The sequence below is a fragment of the Heterocephalus glaber genome, unplaced genomic scaffold (assembly GCF_053883595.1).
Source record: "Heterocephalus glaber isolate CG9 unplaced genomic scaffold, H.glaber_assembly_v1.0 deba00000347, whole genome shotgun sequence".
NCBI lineage: Eukaryota > Metazoa > Chordata > Mammalia > Rodentia > Bathyergidae > Heterocephalus > Heterocephalus glaber.
Window position 1 is genome coordinate 29,320,449 of NW_028258143.1, and position 21,795 is coordinate 29,342,243.

The window sequence follows — 21,795 nt, forward strand, 5'->3', positions numbered from 1 at the left end:
CTCTATTACTATGTTAGTCCATTTTCTATGGCTAATAACCTGGTATCACAGATTGGGTATGTTACAAAGAAGAAGTTCATTACGGCTCATGGTTCTGGCCCAATGTTAAGGGGCTTCATGTGATGACCTTCTTGCCGACAGAGGCACCACATGGAAAGAGCCAGGATTCATGTGTGTGAGCTCCAGTCACCCTCTTCTCAAGAACTTATCTAATCCTAATCACCTGCCAAAGGCTCCACCTGTCTCCAGGTGACACCTGTCCACATCAGAGACAGACCAAGTTTCTGCCCCACTAATACCTCATAGAGGGGTTAAATTTCAACATGAGTTTCAGAGGGGACAAACCATATTCAAACTATACGAGTTACTTCCAAAGTGATAGGAATATTCTTTACTGTCCAAAACAGTAACCATTAGCTACATATGGCTATTGAAATGTGACTAGTACAGTGGAGGTTCTGACTTGTAATTAAGTTAGATTTAAATAGACACATATAGCAAGTGGCTACCACCTTGCACAGTGCAGCCATACAGGGTCTTGCATATCAGACTGAGGAAAGAGGTAAAGTAGAATAAGCACCAACTTTGGAAGTAATCATGGATGCAGATCCTGATTCAGCCACCTATTCAGTGTGGGACCTGAGCCTCTGTTTCCTCATCTGTCAAATGGGTCCCCATTATTTACCTTGCAGGTTGCTGTGCAATTAAAATTCATGAGCTACTGCTTGAAAATTTGCCTGTCTGGGCCTCTACTCTGTGTGGGGGCCTTGGAAGACAGAGGTAATGGTATGACAAGGAACCACAATGCAGTGAAAGAGAGTGGCATGCACAAGTATATGTACCTATCCATTCCCTTTCATCCACCACCTGTCTTATTCACAGAGCAAACAAAACAGAATGGTTTGAGAAATCTTACAGGTATACCTATAATGCAACATAATCAAAAATAACATAGATGAAGGGCTAGGGATTTAGCTCAGTGATTCTACCGCCTGCCTCACAAGCCCAAGGTCCAGAGTTCGATCCCCGGTACCTAAATAAATAAAATAGATGAAAAACTAAGATGAAAGGAAAATTAAGTTAAGAAAATACAGTGCAGCTGGGGAAAAGTTAGCAAACAAAACACACACCAGAAAGTCCTGTATATTTTCTAGGCAAAGACACCAAACGTATTCTAAAGCACAACAAAGCAGTGAAAGACTAATAATGGTGTTCTCAAGTTAGGAAGAGTTGCCAAGGCAAAGATCAGCTCTCCAACAAAATATCATGAAAGGGATATCAAGGGAGGAAAAGACATTGTCAGTAGCAATGAATTCAGAATTCTCAAAGGGCTATTTGTTGAAATGAAGGCTAGTCCCTCAAGGGCTATCTCTATATGAATGAGCCATCTCTACTGTTTCTATGAGGATGGGGGAAGCTTCTCTAAGAGTCTTTGTAAAATGAAGGAAATTTCTCAGGGGCTATCTATAGAATGAAGCAGGGTTTCTTGGGATACCCTACAAATGAAGGGGGGTTTCTCAAGGGCTGTCTCTATAATGAAGAAGGGCTGCTGGAGGGCTGTTTCTTCCAAGTTGTCTCTGGGCAGTCTAACAACATTTTTCCAAAGAAAGAAAGGAAAGGAAAGAAAAGAAAAAGAAGGAGAGAGAGAGCGCGCGCAAAGAAAAAGCTATTCCCTGGAGAGGTGCAAGCCAAGCATTTCAATGCAGTGTGGTAAATATCAGGGTTGGACAGGGTCTAATGGGAGCAGAGAGGGACAGACTTTAGCTCTGACTGGGGAGCAGCATCAAGGAGGCTGTAAGGGAACAGCTGACCAGGTCTGAAAGAGTGGGCTGGAGATGAAGCCAAACAGGCCAGTGCCTAGCCCATACCCACAGGGATCCATAACACACCCAAGCCCAGTTATGAGTGTCAGGTATGTGTGTATGCAGCAGGGGAAGGATAAATCTGGCCAAATATGCTCATCCTGTGAAGTTGCAGGGGGCAAACAGGATCTTTGCCAAGTTCTCAGGCCCCCATTTTCCCCTTGGAGGGGTAGTAGAGCTCTACCAGGGGGAGAGAGTGTCTTCACCAGGCTGCCCTGCCATGGCTGACTTCCCCAGGAGGAGTGGGCCAGGCTCTGAGGGAGCTGAGTCTCTCTAGCTTCACTGTCACATGTTATGGACTTTTGGGCAGCAGGGTAGCCAGGCCCCATGCCCATTATGGAAGGCAGAGTGGAGATCTGTGATTTCATGTCCTTATTCTGATCTTACCTGGGAAGGATGAAAGGCAGCCTTTGTGGTGACTTGGCTCAGGCCATAGACCTCCTGGGCTGCCGCTCACACAGTGTTCATGATTTTCTTTGCCCTGAAGTCTGATCTCTCTGAAATTGATACAGCTATTCCAGCTTTCTTTTTATTTGTGTTAGCATAATATTTTAAACCATCTTTATTTTAAATCTAAGTGTCTTTATATTTAATGCATGTTTCTTATGGATAACATATAGTGGTGAGTCTCAAGCTAGACAAAATCTTCAGGTCATAGTGGTCATTTGGATGTGAGGAGTAGGATGACCGACAGTGTTTTCTTCAGCAGTTGCCATCATTCATTGAGCTAAAGAATGAAGGGATGAAGCAAGTCTGGGGAGTGAGGAAAGAAAGGCTAAGGTCACATTGAGTTTGACACCCCGGAGGCACATATGTGGAGATGTCTGGAGGAATGGGGTCTTGCTGGGACTGGGGCTGGGAAGGGAATGAGGGTTGGAGGTGTTCGCTTGGGACTCAGCTGTGCTAGGATCCTGGAATGGCCTGGAGAAAGAGTACCCAAGGGGAGTGTGCAGGCTGAATGAGAATAGAGGGCCACAAGATCAGTGAGAATACTTTGGTTTCAATGACAGAATCGAAATGACTTAGCTTAAACAATCAAACGATAAAGAGCAAGGATAAGATTTCTTTTGAATTTTAGTTTAGTAATTTTAAAATTTGTGCATGTTAGTTACACCGTCTAGTGGGTTTCACTTTGGTATATCATGTATGCATATAACACACTTTTTTACCCCTTTACCCTCCTCTCTCTTTCCTTGCCCCACCCCTCATTCCTTGCCTCTTCTCTAATAGAGACAAGATTTCTGTCTTTCGATTCCTTCTCTCCACACCCGCCAACCTTATTCTCTCAACCCAGCTCTTTTCAAGAAGCTTGAATCATCATCCCTAACACTTCTGAAATCATATTCCCAAACTTCAAGACTACAGAGGAAAACCAATCCCCTGCTCCAACTCGGAACATCCCAGGGGCAGTTGTGCCTGGCCATAGTGTGGGCCACATGGCCACTCTGGTACCATGAGTCACGGTCCCCATCAGAAACACAGTTTGGGCCAGGGGACGAGAAGTGCTCCAGAAAGACACAAAAGGAAGCCACACCAGGAAGACCAAAGCCACCATCATTTCTTTCACTCACCAGGAGATTAAAGTGATAGAAGGGGCTCTGGGAGATCAAGAGACACCTCCAGAGAGAAAGGGAAAGGCAGGGGCAGTGGGAGGACAGGGCTTCTGGAGCCCAGCAGCTCTGGGTCACAGGAAGATGGGACAAGCCATGGGGGAATGCAAGGCACTGGAGTCTGGGCTCAGAGGAGTGGCCATCTGAGGTGTGTGAGAGGGCATGCTTGTGTCTGGCAGGACCAACCCTGGGCGCCATGAGGTGGATGCCATGGGGGTGAGGAGGGTAGACAGGCACTGAGCTGGAGACTTCGGATTTCCACTTGGGGTGGAGAGGCCAGGAGCAGGAAAGGACAATGGCAGCCAGAGCAAGGCCATGTCCTTCTGTGTCTTCTCTTTCCCCACCTGCCCTGGGTTATGTGAGGTGGAAAGAGGACCAGCCTTCCCTCAAAAGAGCCGTGTGGGGCTCAGAGTTCCATCAAGGCCTTTTCTGCACTTTGATATGGACTCTTAAACCTTCCCAAGGCAGAGGATATAGGGCAAAGAGGTAGATTTTGGAGCTGGGGAGAAGACTCCTCTTGCTTGCCAGTTGAACAGCTTTGGCAAACACCTGGCATTTCTCAGGCTTTGTGTTCTCACCTGTAAGATGGGGATGATGGCATTTGTCCCCAGGGCACCTCACTGTACACCTCACTCATCCATCCAAGCCACTATCACAGTAGCACCCTCTCCAGGGGCTTCACACTCTTTCAGGGGACAAATATTGACTGAGTCCCTTCAGTGTTGAGCCAGTGCTAGTTGTAGGCAATAGGGTGATGAATACCACAGACCCAGGACCTGCCCTTTGCTGCTCAGTGCAAGGACTGGAAAGCCAGCTTTCAAGTCTGGGTGAGGTGGGGGACTTCTTTCAGCTGGGGCAGAGTGGGGCCTTGGTCTTCCTGCATTGCTGACTGCTGATCACACCTGCCTGGGTGCTCCCGAAGCATCCGGGTCTGGGACAGATTGAAAATAGAAAAAATCTGGATTTGGGAAGGGAGGAGTGGCAGGGCTAAGGGCCCAGTGTGGAATCAAACAACAGTTGCCCACAGCGGCAAGCTGGCGCTGGAGGGTTATGGTCCACAGGGGCAGCCACCCTTCCTTTGAGGAATCCCATGTAAAAAGTGGGGCAGCACCCATGCTGAGGGGTGCTATGAGGTTTAAAGTATGTGATCTGTGTGTGGCTCTGGCAGCTGCTTAGCTGAGGACTTCCCACGATGTGTGCTGGTGACCGGTTCTTGGGAGGTCAGACCAGGTAAAATTTGAGCTTCTGGAGGACAGGCACCTCCACCCACTCCCTGTTGAGCCCAAGCCTGAGTTCAATAAAAATGGGACAGGACCAAGAGGCTGAGGGGCACCTTCTCACTCTTGCCTGGGACTGTGACTCCTGCAGCCAGAGCCAGGCACCCAAAAATGCGCTGGTGAGCATGTGCAGCCCTGCACATCGACTCCACATCGGGAAATGCACCGCACTGACCTTCTGCTTTCTCTCTACTCAGAGGCTGTGTGGAGCTGCTGACCAGGATGTTGGCATTCAGGCTGGTGAGAATTACATTTATGCATCTAAGACTTATTTATGGAAGTTACCCAAGGTCTTCCAAGGAAAGAAGAAAGGCAAAGACCCTACAACGAAAATACCAGAGCCAAGGGATTTTGGGAAACCAGGCACTTTTTATTATCTAGAGAAACAAGGCAGCCTCTGGGCCTGGCAAGGGTGTCAGGTGCACAGCGAGCTCTCCATATCTCAGGGCTGAGAAAGGGGTTTCTCATTATTGTCTTGTGGCATTTGCAGAGAGCTCGCTCAGGAAAAACAGGTGACTGGATGACTGCGGGACAGGATGGGACTCAACACTTTGGGCTCTGCATCCTTGTTCCCTTCTCTCAGCAAATGTCACCATCCCAGTGGCAGACAGGCAGCTTTGTCTACAGGAAGTGGGGAGTTTTGCATTTACTGTTGAGCACCAGGAGCAGTGTGTGCTTGGCAGGGAGAAGCTGGGAGGCTGGAGGAGATCTGAGAAGAGCCCCCAAACCAGCCTGGGCATCCCTTCCTGACCTCCAGATTTCTACCCTTACCCCACCAATCCCAGAGCAGTGCTGCAAAGTCCTTTTTTTTTTTTTTTTTTTTTTTTTGGTACTGGGGATCAAACTAGGGACCTTGCACTTGTGAGACAGGCGCCGGAACCACTGAGCTAAATCCCTGGCTCTGAAAAGTCCTCTTTGATAAAAAGTGTCTGCAGTATTCTCCTCCTCAGTACAAAGCCATATAATAGCTATCGTCCCTTGCTGCTGGATCCTCACTGCTGAGAGGAGACCCTATCACCAAGCAGGAGCCTGGGGGCTCCCAGAACTGACCCCTGGCATCTTCTGACCAATAGAATGGGCAGTGAGGGTTTGTTGTTATTACTGTTTTTCAGCTAGGGAGTAGAAATAAGCCTGTCTTAGGCTAGAGAAAGGATCGCTGTGAAGTGAAAATTTGAGTTATAAGGGTTTTGGGTAGCTATTACATCACACGCATAAGAACTTGGCACCATGTTGGAATACAATTTGGTGTTTAAAAAAAAATTTTTAAGCTGGACATGGTGGCACACACCTATAAGTCCCAGCACTCCGGAGGCTGAGGCAGGAGGATCACCACTAGTTAGAGACTAGCCAGGGCTACATAGTGAGTTCAAGGCCAGCATAGACTACACAAAGAGACCCTCCCTCAACAACAAAAAAAAATTTTGGTTGTTTTTTTTTTTTTTGAGACAGAGTCTCACTATGTAGTTGGCCTTGAACTCACTATGTAGCCCAGTCTGGCTTCAAACTCATGGCAATCCTCTTGCCTCAGCCTCCTGAGTGCTGGGATTACAGGTGTGCACCATCACACCTGGAAAAATAAAATTTTAAAACTGACACATAAAACATAAAAACTACATATTTACAAGGTGCCATGTGATGTTTTGATACATGTAAACATTGTGTAATGTTCAAACCAGGGTAAACATTATTTATCTCCTCATACACATAATATAGCTTTAAGGCAAAACCAGATTCGCCACACAAAGGAATCTATCCATGGGCATCAATTGCTCAAATGACTCCCTGAGAACATGACTAACTTCAAGCAGAATTTAGAAAGACACCAGGCTGTGTTACTTATTAGTATAGCAGTGGGCCTGTCCTGTCTTCTAAGATCTCAAGTTCTTTGAGAGGAGGGTGGTGTCTTAGTTACTTTTCTTCTTTCTAGGACAAAATATTCAACACTCAAAGTTAAAGGAAGAAAGGTTTATTTAGCCCACAGTTTTTAGAGGTTTCAGTCCATAGTTGGCTGGCTCCAAGAAAGGGTAACATGGCAGAGGGGCATCACAGAGGAGAAACGGTCCATGACAGGGCAGGCAGGAGGCAGCAAGCAGCAAAGCTGCCTTCTTTATTCCTCTTTTTATTCCACCCAGGCTACAAGCCTATTGATTGGTGCCATCCACACCAAGGGTAGGGCTTCAATTATCCACACCCAGAACTATGCTAAACTAATTTAGTAATCACACACCCTTAATCCATATTCACACACCCTAGATCCAGCCACCTCCAAAAAGCCCCACCTATGTGCACATCAGGCTTTGGGGGGACATCTAGGTACAAGCCTTAATGGGTGATCATCTTATTCATCAATCCTGCAAAAGCCCCAGCTAGTAGTTGAATAAAGGGCAGTGCTTTAATGAGCTTACTACTGATATACTGTCTTCCTATACCTGTACTCTGCTGGGCAATTGTGCTGTGTCCTTTCACAGCAGCCAAAGGGAAGGAATGAGTGGGCCTGGGTCACTTGTCCCATCCCTGGGCCAGGGGTGCTGCTCCCTGAGAAACACATGGACCAAGAACTGGGATGGAGTGAGTCCCCAAAAAGAGCCTGAAAACTTTCACAGAAGGTGAAGAGACCCTGCTTGCCTATATGTAGCTTCAACCATTTGCTTTTCCCTGATTTTGGCTTTGATTTTCCATCAGACATGTGCATGCACACACACACACAAAACCGGTGACTTAAGGATGAACATGCAGATAGACCTTTGTCTCCCCATGATCATAGCCTTTCATCTTCCACCTCAGGGTGAGTGAAAGAGCCGAGCCCTGTGCTGCCACTCACTCTGCACCATGCCCAGGGTCTGGGTACCACCTGGTTTATAACCACTTTAATAACATCTCCTCTTCCTTCCAAATGAGCACTGTGATTGCCAACCTGCATACATGCAGAGGAACTGGGGGCCCTTCCTGAGTGAGACTGGGTGGAGATATTTTGATCTTCAAAGTGTCTCTTTGTTAGATTGGCACGGTCCCTAATTAATCAAGCCATGAATTTTTATTCATTGAATCTAGTGGTAAACCAATCATTTTTTTACTGTTCAGGTAATCCATTCCTTAACAGATGGGGAAATGATCTAATGACTGAATATAGGGGGATGTGGTATACCACCTGTCCCTGTGGATGGGGAGGGTCCCACTTTCATTCAACTGACCTGAGCAGGGACATTGCTACTGGAGCCTCCTTGACCCCACTGCAGGCTCCTGCAGCCCATCTCTCCTACCAGAGGAGGAGAGGGACGTGGAAAGTGGGCACACATAGCAGCAGGGCACAGCGCATGCTGCCTGTGCTAGTGTGTGGACCAAGAAGCCGTTCATCTTAGCAGACATTGGCATGACAGCCTCTGAGGACCAGGTCTCCTGGGAGTGGGCAGCTCACAGCTTAAGCTGGCAGTCCCATCCTCTCTGCAGGCAAAGCTCTGCCACAGTAGGAGTAGTGGCAATTGCTGGGGGTTCTTCCCACAAAAAGCAGTGCAGGCTTTGGAGGTCTCTCCTTTCTGTAGCTCAGTTTCTCTCAAATCTCAACGTATTCTTTTACTTTCTTTGCAGCTGGCTGCTTTGATTTTTCTCTTCTCACCCATTCTTATCTTGATTCAGCTGCTTTTCATGGTCCTCTTTTTCGGGCAAGAGTTCATGAAGAATCTTTTCTGCCACTTGGCTTTTCAATTATTTCTTAATAGCGCTTTGCCCACACTCTGATTCTTATTCTTCCAGCTCCCTTGGAACCAACATCTCATCACTGTCTGCATTGGAAATGGTCTCTTTTTCATCTCTGGCTAAGCTCAATTTTGCTGTGAGATGCTTATCAGTCTGTCTTCAGCTTTTAATTTTCTTGCTTTGATGCTTGGCCACCTGTTTCCACTGCCCAGTGCAATCATTCACACTGAAAGTTCATCCTGGAGGGTCTGATGAGATTTAATTAATTCGTTCAGTATACTGCATGAGTCAAGCCGTTTACTGTTCCTTTTAATTTAGCTTTTTTGGGAGGCGGGGTTGCTATGGATGGATCCCAGAGCTTTTCACATGCTCTACTGCTGACATACATCCCCACTCCTTAATTTAGTTTTTATTTTTCCAAAGTTACAAACACACAGTTCAGAGTCATCTCCCACCTCCTCTTCCCTACGAGTGACCACTGTCAACCCTTTCAGTTGATCCCTTTGATTTTCCCCTGGACATCTTGAAAGCGCCTGCAGAGCTATTGATATTTTGGTGTCAGGCATTATCTGTTACTGATTTCCCTCTATATCTGAAAGGACTTAGCTCCCCACCTGGAATCTCCAGCCTGGGCATTCATACAATTACCATCTGTCTCTCCTCCCAAAAGTATTAAATCCTAGTTTTAACCAGATCCACATGCAGAGTTCAATCTACTCTTATCAAAATGAATACTACTCTCAACTAAGCTATGCAGTGTACAGTAAGCACAATGTGTATCGCTTAATGAGGTGATAACTTCTGAGAAATATGTTGTTAGGCAATTTTGTTGTGCAAACATCATAGGGTGTCTTATATAAACTAAGACAGTTACAGTGTCACTCAGATGTGTAATCTTGTGGGCCTGCCATTGTGTATCTGGCTGAACATCCAATTGTGAGCTGGGACTGAACATGTCCTTTCTTTTGCTACACGTTATAATCATCCTCCCCCATTTACTGCAGTTTTTTTAATCACTGCTTTAACCTCTGATTTTCTCCTGGGTATGTCAGTCTTCTTTCAAAATGTCCCAATTCATCAAGAGTCCCATCAATTTCATCTTTAGGAAGAAACTGCCCCTCGAACTGTCAACCTGTGACACCTAGATGATGTCCTCTGTGCTTGGGACACATCTGTCATCTCAGGACCATCCCAAGTTGGCTTGTATCCTCCTTCACATTGATTCTCTTCTCCTGGACCCTAATTGCCTTGTTTTGACCTGGCATGTTTTGTAACTGCTGTCTGAGAAAGGGAACACAGAAACTACAAGTAAATGTTTCTAAGAACTCCCATATCTAGAAATGTCTTAGTCACATTTGAAGTCTGCTGGTCATGGAATTTCAAATAGGATTTAATTTTCTCTGAGAATAACCAAGTGGTTTGCTGCGTTCTGCCTTCTGGCTTCCAGCAATGCTGTTCTCAAATCTGATATCAACCTACTGCTCTAATTTTTAATTCTTTGTATAAAATTTATCCCTCCTTCTCCTTGTTACATCCTGTGAGTCTGGGGTTTAGGGGTCCCCAGACTCACCCTTGCTGGGCCTGTCTCTCTCTCTCTCTGACTCAGAGGAAGGGGAGTCAGAGAAGACCAGGGCAAAGCAAGAACTTTATTGTAGGTATTAAAAGAAGTGGTACACAACCACTTTGGAGGAAGAGTGGGGTATCCAGAGCTGAGTGTGGGCCAGCAATCCTGTTCTTATAGGGTTAGAGTCCCAACCCCACACCCTCACCTATCCCCTAGAAGCATTTATAATCTTCTCTTTGTCACCATGGACTTTGAAACTTCATGATGATGTGTCATGGGGTAGATCTATCTTCATTCTTTTTCACGACAAAGTTTGTCTTTAAGTTTTTTCCAGAAGGCTATGTGAATAGTAATGCCATATCTTCAAAAACATTTGTGGGCCAGGGATTTAGCTCAGTGGCACTGCATCTGCCTCGCAAGTACAAGGTCATGAATTTGATCTCTGGTACCAAAAAAAAAAAAAAGTTTGTTACTTTTATACTTGAATGACTATTTAGCTGGGTAAAAAAACACGTATCAGATTGTTATTTTTTTTAAGTGTGATTAAAAACATGACACTAAATTTGTATCTTAACCATTTAAGTGTACAGTTCAGTAGTGCTATCTTCACACTGCATTTTTTCATCTTGCAAAAACTTTGCACTCACTGAACATTAATTGCCCCTCCCCTAGGCCTTTGGCAACCACCTTTCTACCTTCCCTTTCTATGAATTTCACCACTTCAGAAACGTCATATGAATGGAATCACACAAGTTCATCCATGTAGCATAGGAAAGGATTTCCTTCTTTTCAAAAGCTGAAGAACATTCCATTGTATGTATATCTTACATTTTCTTTACCCAGTCACCAGTTGATAGACACTGGAGTACATCCATTTTTTGGATACTGCACATAGTGCTGCAGTGAATGTGAGTGTGCGAATGTATTTTTGAGATCCTACTTTGAACTCTTTTGTATTAGTACCTAGAAATGGGATTGTTGGATCATATGGTAGCTCTATTTTGATTTCTTGAGGACTCTATACACTTTTCCATAATGGCTGCACCATTTTATATTCCCACCAAGAGGGCACAATAGTTCCAATTTCTCTCCATTGTTGCCAACATGTTATTTTATGTTCTTTTGATAGTGGGCATCCTACTGGATAGATTGCTCTTTTCTTGAGATTTCTGAAGGAATTGCTCAGCCCTCTTAAGGGATCTGAATTTGTCCTGACTCTTCTCTTTGTAAGTTAACTGGGTATTTTCTTTTTTCTTTTTTCTTTTTCTTTTTCTTTTTTTTTTTTTTTGGTACTGGGGATCAAACACAGGACCTTATGCTTTCAAGGTGGGCGGCTGAACCACTGAGCTATATCCCCCGCCTAGAACATCTTACTCCTAGTAACTGCATCTTAGAATCCATCAATCAGCTTTTTCCGGGCCTCCTCCCTGCTGCTCCTCCCAGCCTCTGGTAACCACCATTTTACTTTCAACTTCTATGAGGTGAACTTTTTAGATTCCGTGTATGAATGCAATAATGCAGTTCATGTCTTTCTGTGCCTGGTCTATTTTACTTAATTTCAGTTTCACCTATGTTTTTGCAAATGACAGTGCTGTGGGATTTTCGTGCAGAGAGGGGACATCGAGGACTTTTTCTCAGGAAGTGGTTTTATTCCTGCTGGCACTGACTCAGCAGATTCATAGCCAAAGACTGAGGGCAGAACATGGTGCAGTTGCACCCTTTTATACAATTTTTGTGTCTTTGCCTCCCTTATATGGGCATACACTAACATTTTACAGTCTGGCTGAGTCCACATTAACATTCTACAGTCTGGTTGGGTATGATTTATGTTACAGAGTTACATCAGGACTACACTTGTACACAGAGGCTAATATCAATACATTGTAAAAAGTTCCCGGGCTGGGGATTTAACTCAGTGGTTTCGCCTCCTGCTGCGCAAGGGCAAGGACCTGAGTTCGATCCCCAGTACCAAAAAAAAGCAAAAACAAAAGTTCCCGCCCTACATATCTACCACAACAAGACGTTATTCTTTTTTATGGATGATAGTATTCTAATGTGTATAAATACCACATTTTCTTTGTCCAATCCTCAGTTGTGGTTTCCATTTCTTGGCTATTGTGAACAGTGCTGAAATAAACCAGAGTGCAGATGTTTCTTTGGCATAATGAATTCACTTCCTTTGAATTTATACCTAGTAGTGGAATTGCTCGATCATATTTTAATTTTTTGCCAAAACTCCATCCTGTTTTTCATAATGGCTGTGCTAATTTGCAAGGCTTCCTTTTCTCCCCATTCTCACCAACATTTGTGGTCTTTGTCTTTTTGATAATAGCAACTCTTACCAAGGTAAGGTGACATTGTGGCTTTTATTTACACTTCCCTGACGGTTAATGATGTTAATAATTTCTTATGTACTTGTTAGCCATTTGTATGTCTTCTTTTGTGAATATCTATTTAGGTGTGTAGCTCATTTTTAAATTGAGTTATTTGGGTTTTGGTGTTGAGCTTTTAGAGATACTTAAATATTCTGGATATTAACCCCTTGTCAAATGCACGGTTCACAAATATTTTTTTCCATTTTGTAGGTTATCTCTTTATTTTGGTTATTGTTTCCTTTGCTGTGCAGAAACTTTCTAGTTTTATGTAATCTCGTTAATCTATTTTTGCTTTTGTGGTCTTGTAAAAAAAAAATCCTTACAAATTTCAGTGTCCTGAACCATTTTTCTTATATTTTGTTCTAGTAGTTTCATAATTTCAGGTCTTACATTTATGTCTTTAACTTATTTTGAATTGAATGTAGTAACTTGGTGGTAGATAGGGTTCTACTTTCATTCTTCTACATATGGATATCCAATTTTCCCAGCACCATTTATCGAAAAGACTGGCCTTTCTCCAATGTGTGCTCTTAGAATCTTTGTCAGAAACCAGTTGATGCATGGATTTATTTCTAGATTCTCTATTCAGTTCCATTGGTCTGTGTGTCTGTATTTTTATGCCAGCACCATGCTGTTTGGATTTCTACAGAGTTGTAGTATATTTAGAGATAAATGGTCTAACACCTGCTGCTTTGTTCTTTTTGCTCAAAAGGACTGGCTATTTGTGTGTGTGTGTGTGTGTGTGTGTGTGTGTGTGTGTGTGTGTGTGTTGTGGCTCCATACAAACTTTAGGACAATTCTATTTTTAAAATGCCATTGATATTTTGATAGGGATTGCACTGAGTTTGTACTGAAGTTGATTTTTATTTTTCCTGGTCCAGGTCTTATTTTAAATTTTATTTTCTTGGTACCTGTACATGTTTTCTCTCTGTAGATCCAAGTCTTCTTTAATTTCTGGAAAGAAATAGTATCTCTAATAATCTTTCTATACCCCCACCTCAGTTTTCTTTTGGATACTCTATACTTTTCCTGTCTTCTGCATCTATTGTTTTCTTCCTAATCCTTTTTTTTTTTGGTACCGGGGGTCAAACTTGGGTCCTTGCGCTTGCGCAGCAGGTGGCGAAACCACTGAGCTAAATCCCTGGCCCATCCTTTTTTTTTTTTTTTTTTAACCAGTGCATAGCCTCCTGTTGTTTCCAGTTTTGCTTTCAGTTTCTGGTCTGTGTTTATTTCTTTCCCCTGTTTCTTTTTTGAGCTCTGCTAACTCATGTCTCATTCTCCTCAGGTGTCTCACCATCAAATCCCTGACCTCTCCCTCTAATTTGCACTTTGACACATTTTTATAACTAATGGTAAAATACTTGGACCTTGCTCTCCACTGCTCTGGTAGCTTTTTTCTTTCTTGGCTGCACCTTTCCTCCCTGTGGATTTGTGTTTTCCTGTGTAGACCTACATGGTATCTTTGGATTACTCCTCTTGGGATAGTGAGAGTGTTCTTTTTGTTTGTGTGTTTGGTTTTTGTTTATTTGTTTTGTTTTGTTTTTGGTACCAGGGATCGAACTCAGGACCTTGCACTTTCCAGGTGGGTGAAGGCTCCACTGAGATAAATCCCCAGCATGAGAGCACTCTTGAATCAGAAGGAGTTCTCACAAATCAGTGCTCCATTCAAGACAGCAGAAACCTTGAACTTGAGCTTTTGGTCCACACTTCTCCCACCCAGTGAATTTGGGCAGTAAGGGCTTTTCCCCGGGGAAAGCGTCCCTATTCCCACCTCAATGAGAGACTGCTTCCACAAATATGGTTTACCTGTTTCTCAGAACAGATGCAGGCCCAGGAGTACCCACTGCCACCTCAAGTCCTTGCTCCTGCTGGTGCAGCAAGGCAGTCACGACAAGATGCGCCTGGACCTGGGAGAAACAAACATTCTGGGCTTTTTCTGGAAGCTACAGTCAGGGTTATCTTTTCAGCTTCCTCCTGCATTTTCCAGCAGCCCTCCTGCCTGCTCTATGATTTAGCCATTTCCCGGCTTCACTGAAGACAGTGTTTTGGTTTTGCTTCTCTCTGCTTGCAGGCAACCTGGAGAGGTTGCAAGAGAAAAGTTTGACTCTTATTGCCGTGTTCGACTTTGAGGAGCACTCTGCTCTAAACCACTCTGTTCCACTGGCTTTGTAAATAGTGGCTGATTTCGGGGGGTGTGCATTTTCCTTTGTGAGAGGGGCTATGGGAGACTCTGAGTTTCTGTCTTTGGTGAGCTTATTGTCCCAGACAAGACACAGAAACATGGCAAGAGGTTGCACAGGCAGTGTTTGGCACCTGTCCAGTAAGCAGTGTGGGTGACATACATACAGTCAGAGGGAAGAGAGGTGGGGGTGGGGAGACACCCAGGAGCTCACAGTTGAAGGCAGCTGCAGGACAGGTAAGTCTCCAGCAGGAAGGGGAAGGGGAGGACAGGAATCGGACCATTGTTTCCTCTCTGCCCTCCAGGGCGACCATGTGTGGCTAGACCCTCCCTCCACCGATAAGAGCAATGTGGCCATTGGAGGCATCATCAAAGAAACAAAGCCAGGCAAGATCTTGGTTGAGGATGACGAGGGCAAGGTAAGTGCCACAGGACTCCTCTTGGCTCCTTCTGCTGCTCCCTAACACCAGGGGTTCCCAAGCCCCAGGGGTGTAAGTGAGGCAGGAGAGACCACAGTGGAGTCCCACCCTGGTGCATGTTGGGTGTTTGTCTTGGGGATGTTTCCAGATTGCATTCAAGGGAGACTAGGAGACCAGGGGGAACAGGAAGAGGTGAGGTGCAAGAGGGCTGTGGAGGGGAAGGCAAAGCAGCTGTGCAGAGGGCAGAGTAGTTGGAGGGAAAGGTAGATGAGAACAGTGTGTGGAGGGGGAAGGGGCAAAACACACAAATGAGAGATGGGCAGCTCATCCTCCTGGGGGAGACAGGACAGCCCTGGGTGAAGAGGGGAGGCACGGGCTGCAGGGTGAGCATTCAGCTGACCTCCCTGTCCAGCCCGAAGCAGTAAGATGAGGCACTTGCAGAAGTGGCCTTTGGGAAAAGGTTCTAGACTGTGACTGAAACTCCAGATTATAGAAGCCAGAAAAATAGTAATATCTTCTATTTGCATAAAGCTGTATGGTTTTTCAAAAAACACTTTTACTTGCATGCTTTTATTCTTTTTTTTTTTTTTTTTTCTTTTGGTACCGGGGATCCAACTCAGGTCCTTGTGTTTGCACAGCAGGCATCAAAACCACTAAGCTAAATCCCCGGCCCTGCATGCTTTTATTCTAACAACTGGTGAGGCCCCCATTGCAACCTGATCATTAAATCGGGCTTCCAGCCACTATGTAGCTCCCCTCCTCAGCCTGAAGTTGAACCCCAGCCCAGCTGCACATGGACCCCAAGCCCTAGACACATGCTGACAAAGTTGTAGATGGACCTGGTTTTCCCACAGGTACCCCTGGACCTAAAGCACAGACTGACTCTGTCAAGAGACTGGCCACTGTCCCCAGGTCAGCTGATCTGTTCACTGCAAAGGACCTGAAGGACACAGGTGCAAGAGGCTGGCCATAGGGCGGCTGCCCCTGAGGGAAGTCTGTGCCTGTCATTCCAGGAACACTGGATCCAAGCAGAGGACCTTGGTGCCCTCAGCCCCATGCATCCCAACTCAGCTCAGGGTGTGGACGACATGATCCGCCTGGGAGATTTGCATGAGGCGGGTATTGTGCACAACCTCCTGATCCGCTACCAGCAGCATAAGATCTATGTGAGTCCTCCTACCTTGTGTCCACAGGGAGCCCCTACAGGCAGAAGAAAGCAATGCACCAGAGAGTCTGGAGCCAGGCACTGCTCCACTGTCCTTCCTCCCTGAGGGAAGACAAACCCCAACCTTTCTCAACCTCTGGTCCCAGTCTGAAAGGAGCAAGGAAGTCACACCCTTGAGGGGGGGAAAGTGATGCTGGTGAAGCTCGGTGCCTGACACAAAGTAGGTGCTTGATGGCACACAGTAGGTGCTGCTCCCTTCCCTCTGTCTGTGGCTGAACAGAAGGCTTGCTCTGACTGGTCAGGTAGCTGCCAGAGGACAGTGAGGTGGGCAAGCCTTTAGCCCAGGTCACCCAACAAAACACCCCTGCCCACCTGAGATGAGACCTGTGACAGCTGGAGTTCCAGACCCCCACCCGCCACTTATGCGGGATCATGTGGGTAAATGGGAGACCTCCTCCCAAGCCTGGCAGTAGATACAGGTCTACCCCACCCCAAATCCCTCTAACCAGTCCCCTGGGAGAGATGGGGTTCAAAACTGACACCAGCTCCCCAGGGTGCTTGGGGCTCCACCCAAGTAGGTGTGTCCTGGGCCTCTTGCATATCTGAACTGCACAGAGGAGTCCAGAAGTGAGCTGGAGACCCTAAACACAAGACAACCAGAGGGGAGGAAAAGGACCCTGAGGAGGGCAGAGCAGGTTGAATGGGGGTCAGAACACCTGGAACTGATGATAACAGTGCTAAGCTAAACTGAACTGTCGCTGGCCCTTTCCAAATTGCCTGCATGCATCCTTTATCCGGTCCTCATGGCCTTCAAAGCAGAGGATGGATAATCCAGCTGGGCTTCTCCAGGCTCCCAAAGAGCAGGTGGTGCTGGGCCCCCTGCCCCTGAAGCTCATGTTCCTGGTGGCCACTCCCTCTTCCCTGAGGAAGGGTCTGAGCAGTTGAGGGTCTTATTGCCACCTCCCAACGTACAGTCAGATCCCACTTTGGCACCAGAGTTGTGGGTCCTGGGAGCTCTCAAGGGTTGCACCCAAGGCTGGGCCAGGGCCATCATTCCTCCCTGGGGAGGGGCCCCTAACCACCTCCTCCTTCCCCAGACCTACACAGGATCCATCCTGGTGGCCGTGAACCCATTCCAGCTGCTGCCGCTATACACCCTGGAACAGGTGCAGCTCTACTACGGCCGCCACGTGGGTGAGCTGCCCCCACATGTCTTTGCCATCGCCAACACTTGCTATTTCAACCTGAGGAAGAACAAGAGGGACCAGTGCTGTATCATCAGGTGGGGCTCAGCTCCCCTTGTTCCTGGGGGCAGACTGGGCAGATGAGGGCACAGGGGTCAAATAGGTGAGGTCTCACCCCCTAGAACCTCAGAGTAGCCGCAGGTGAGGACCAGGTGGCAGCCACTCCAGGAGCAGCTGTCAGGTCACTGGAGCCCAGGAGGGACTCCATTTCCGGTCCACCTGTTGGTCTGGTCTGGCCTGGCCTGGGACTGACCACAGGCCCTCTTGCTGCCAAGGGGAGGGAGTTCAAGAGGGAAGAGGAGGTGCAGTGGAAAGTTGGTTCCTGAGCATCTGGCTTGGTGCTGAGTAGTCATTCATGTATTCATTTTTATTCATTTGTTGTTCATTCTAGATGTAATAGAGCCCCCACTGTGCCCCTCATTGTTCTAACAAGATAACAGCAGCATAAAAAAGGAACTAAAATCTCTGTCTCATGGAGCTGCCATGCTGGAAGGGGAAACAGGGAGGCAATAAATAAATATACTTTTATGCAGATACTAAGAGCTTTGAAAAAAAGCATGGCAGGAGAAGAGGAAACAGAGTAGGTGCTTTAAGTGGACAGGAGACTAGGCACGGCCTCCCTGAGCAGAGACAGTGTTTTAAACAGAAACCAGAATGATGTCCTGGACCGTAGGTGACCCCTAATGTCCTCGACCACCCAGCAAAACAGATATTCTTATTCCCACGTTATGGTGGGGAATCCTACAATGAGGGAGGTAGGGATCATTTCCTAGGGGCACATAGCAGTGGAGTGGGGGATTTAAACTCAGGGCTCTGGAGATGAAGATAGAAAGGTGCCCTGGGACGGAGCTGTCCCAATTTGTCCCCCAAGACAGGGCCTCAAAAGACCTCCTAAACCAAGCTGGAGCACAGGGCGGCCAGCCAGGAAGCCCCCAGGGCCAGCTTCCTCCAGATGGCAGGAGTGCTGATGGAGACTGAGTCCAAAGGGAGAGGCCAGGGACCTGGTATGCTGCACTGAACAAGACGTCATTCTGAGTCACACTGGGTTCAAAGGGTTGACTGAGCTGAGAGTCTGAGACCAGCCTGGGCAACACAGCAAGAACCTAACTCAAAAACTAAATGGAAAATTATTTATTTATTTATTTATTGGTACCAAGGATCAAACTCAGGACTTTGCACTTGCAAGGCAGGCACAGTGCCACTGAGCTAAATCCCTGGCAGAAAAATAATTTTAAACATGAGCTTTGGAGGGAATATTCAAACCATAGCACTGAAACCACTGGGTCCTTTGACCCAGCCATATCTGAGATTAGGAACCAGGCCAGGAAGGATGAGAACACAAAGACTTTAATTGATTTTTTTTTTCTGGCTTTTTTTTTTTTGGAACCCAGGATCAAACTCGGGACCTTGCACTTGCGAGGCAGGTGGCAGAACCACTGAGCTAAATCCCCAGCCCCAAAGATTTTAACTGAAAAGGAAGAGAAAATGGGGAAGGGACTTCAGTTTAAGAAGAAGAGCTGGAAGGGGCACAGCTGTGATGCAGAAGATCAGGCTGGGCCATTAACAAAGGAAAGGGATCAGCTTTTGGGTGGTTCCTGGGGTGGGCTAGGGTGTGGTTTATCTTTTATTAAAAAATTTTTATTAGTACGTATCTTCCATACATAGTGGTCACATTCATCATAGGGAATTTGTACCTTACACAATATATCTTAATTCTTCTTTTTTTTTTCTAATTTCCCATCCCCTCCCTTCAACTCTTCTTCCCCTTCCCATTTACAGAAGGTTTGTTTCCATTTTTTCCTTCCATTCTTTGTTTTTTAATCCCTTTTCCCTTTCTTCCTGTCCCCATCCCTACTCCTTTGTTCCCATTTGTTCCTACTCCTCAATATCTGTCCTCCATTTTGCTTCTTGTTTATCCTTAAGGTTTCTCACACAAGAGAAATAATGTAATATTTAAACTTGGGTCTGATTGATTTTACTTAAAATTATGATATCAAAGTCCATCCATTTACCTACAGATGACTCGAGTTTATCTTTCTTTATGGCAGAGTAGTACTCCATTGTATATAAATATCACATTTTCTTTATCCATTCATCTTCTGATGGTCATATGGGCTGTCTCCAAGATTTAGCTATCATAAATTGTGCTGCTATAGACATGGGTGTGCACATATAACTGTGGTGTAATGCTTTCATTTCTTTTGGGAATATACCAACAAGAGGAATAGCTAGGTCAAATAGGACCTCTAGTTTTAGCTTTTGAGGAATCTCCATACTGATTTCTATAGTAGTAGTACCAGTTTAAACTCCCACCAACAATGGAGAAGAGTTCGTTTTTCCCCAGAGCCTTGCCAGCATTTGTTATTGGTTGATTTCTTGATAGCAGCCATTCTTTCTGGAGTGAGATGGAATCTAAGTGTTATTTTAATTTGCATTTCTCTAATGATCAGCGGTGTAGAACATTTTTTTCATGTAGTTATTGCTTTTTGTACTTCTTCACCTGCTAAGTGTCTATTCATTTTAGAGATTGATTTTTTTTTTTTGTACTGGGATTGAACTCGGGACCTTGTACTTGGGAAGCGGGCAGCAGAACTACTGAGCTAAATCCCCAGCCCCAGTGTCTATTCATTTTAGATGCCCGTTTTTGGACTGGGTCTTTGAATTTGGGGGGCCTGGTTTTTTTTTAGTTCTTTATATATTTTAGATATTAGTCCTTTGTCTGAGGAGTAACTGGTAAAAAAAATTTCCCATTCTGTGGGTTATCTCTTCATTCTGTTGGTGTTTTCTTTTGCTGTGCAAAAGCTTTTAATTTCGTGTGATCTCAGTTATTGATTCTGTGTAATATTTCCTGTGTGATCAAGGTTTTGTTCATGAATTCTTTACCTTCGCCTATGTCTTCAAGAAGTTCACCTATTCTATTTTCCAGCAAATTAAGTGTTTCTATTTTTATACTTAGATCTTTGATCCATTTCAATTTTAGTTTAGCTCATGGTGAGTGATGTGCATCTAGGGTAAATCTTTGGCATGTGGAAAGCCAGTTTTCCCAGTACCATTTATAAAGGAGGCTATCTCCCAGTGAAGGTGTTTGACACCTTTGTCAAAGACAAAGTTGCTGAGTGTGCTTGGAGTTGTTTCTGCATCTTCTCTTCTGTTGCATTGATTGTTAGGTCTGTTTTTTTGTTTTGGTTTGGTTTTTTGCCAGTACCATGCTGTTTTTATCATGGTAGCTTTGTAGTATAACTTCAGATCAGGGATTGTAATGCTCCTTTGTGCCCAGAATTACATTTGCTATTCTGTGAAGTATACTATTGTTATTTTTATTTGGATTGCATTAAATCTATGTAATATTTTTGGAAGTATGGCCATTTTCACTATATTGGTTCTGTCTATCCAAGAACAGAGGATATCTTTCCATTTTCTGATATCCTCTTTGATCTCCTTTTTTCAGAGTACTGTAGTTTTCAATGTAAAGATCTACTTCTTTCATTTAATTGATTATTAAGTATTTCATTTTTCTTGATGCTATTATGAAAGGTGTTATTTCCCTAATTTCTCCCTCAGTGAGTTTGTTACTTGTATACAGGAAGACTATTGATTTTTGAGTGTTCACTTTGTATTCTGCTATGGTACAGAATTTGGTTATAAATTCTAGATGTATTTTGATGAGGGTTTTGGGGTCTTCTATGTAGAGTATCATGTCATCAGCAAATGGTGATAATTTAACTTTTTCATTTCCTATCCATATTCCTTTTATTTCTTTCTCTTTTTTTATTTCTTTCTCTTGTCTGATTGCTCTGGGTAATGTTTCCAGAAGTATATTGAATTAAGAGTGGTGACAGTGGAATCCTTGTCTGGTTTCTGATTTTAGGGTGAAAGCTTTCCATTTTTAACCATTTAGTATGATGTTGGCTGTTGGTTTGTCATAGATGGCTTTTATTAGACTGAGATAAAGATCTTCTATTCAAATTTTCTATAGGGTTTTTATCCTGAATGGGTGTTGGACTTTGTGAAATGCTTTTTCTGTGTCTATTGAGATAATCATGTGGTTTTTGTCCTTGGTTCTATTAATGTATTACATTTATTGATTTGCATATAGAGAACCATCCCTGCATCTCTGGGATGAGTCCTACTTGGTCAAGATGTGTGATCTTCTTGATGATTTGCTGCCTTCTATTTGCCAGTATCTTATTGAGGATTTTTGTGTCTATATTCATTAGATAGTTTGGCCTGTAGTTCTCTTTTCTGATTGGATCCTTCTCTGGTTTTGGTATCAGGGTAATGCTTGCTTCCAAGAATGACTTTAGGAAGATTGCTTTCCTTTCAATTTCATTTGAGTTTGGGCCAGGAATTTAGCTCAGTGGTGCCACCGCCTGCCTTGTAAGCACAAGGTCCCGAGTTTGATCCCCC

The 21,795-nt window shown here is 44.9% G+C and overlaps 1 protein-coding gene across 8 annotated transcripts in view; it reads left to right on the forward strand.

Moving 5' to 3' along the window:
• Myo7b (myosin VIIB) overlaps positions 1 to 21,795 on the forward strand; it is a 100,433-nt gene that overhangs the window by 16,930 nt on the left and 61,708 nt on the right. For 4 of the 8 annotated variants that reach the window (XM_087198505.1, XM_087198508.1, XM_087198493.1 and 1 more), the window contains exons 2-5: positions 4,947 to 4,989; positions 14,866 to 14,979; positions 15,993 to 16,145; positions 17,242 to 17,426. In XM_087198505.1, the coding sequence (XP_087054631.1) occupies positions 4,972 to 4,989; positions 14,866 to 14,979; positions 15,993 to 16,145; positions 17,242 to 17,426 (470 nt within the window). In that variant the 5' untranslated portion in view covers positions 4,947 to 4,971. Of the gene's footprint in view, positions 1 to 4,946; positions 4,990 to 12,697; positions 13,964 to 14,865; positions 14,980 to 15,992; positions 16,146 to 17,241; positions 17,427 to 21,795 lie in introns of those variants that run through there. The other 4 variants (XM_087198501.1, XM_087198486.1, XM_021266307.2 and 1 more) reach the window with 2 other exon arrangements.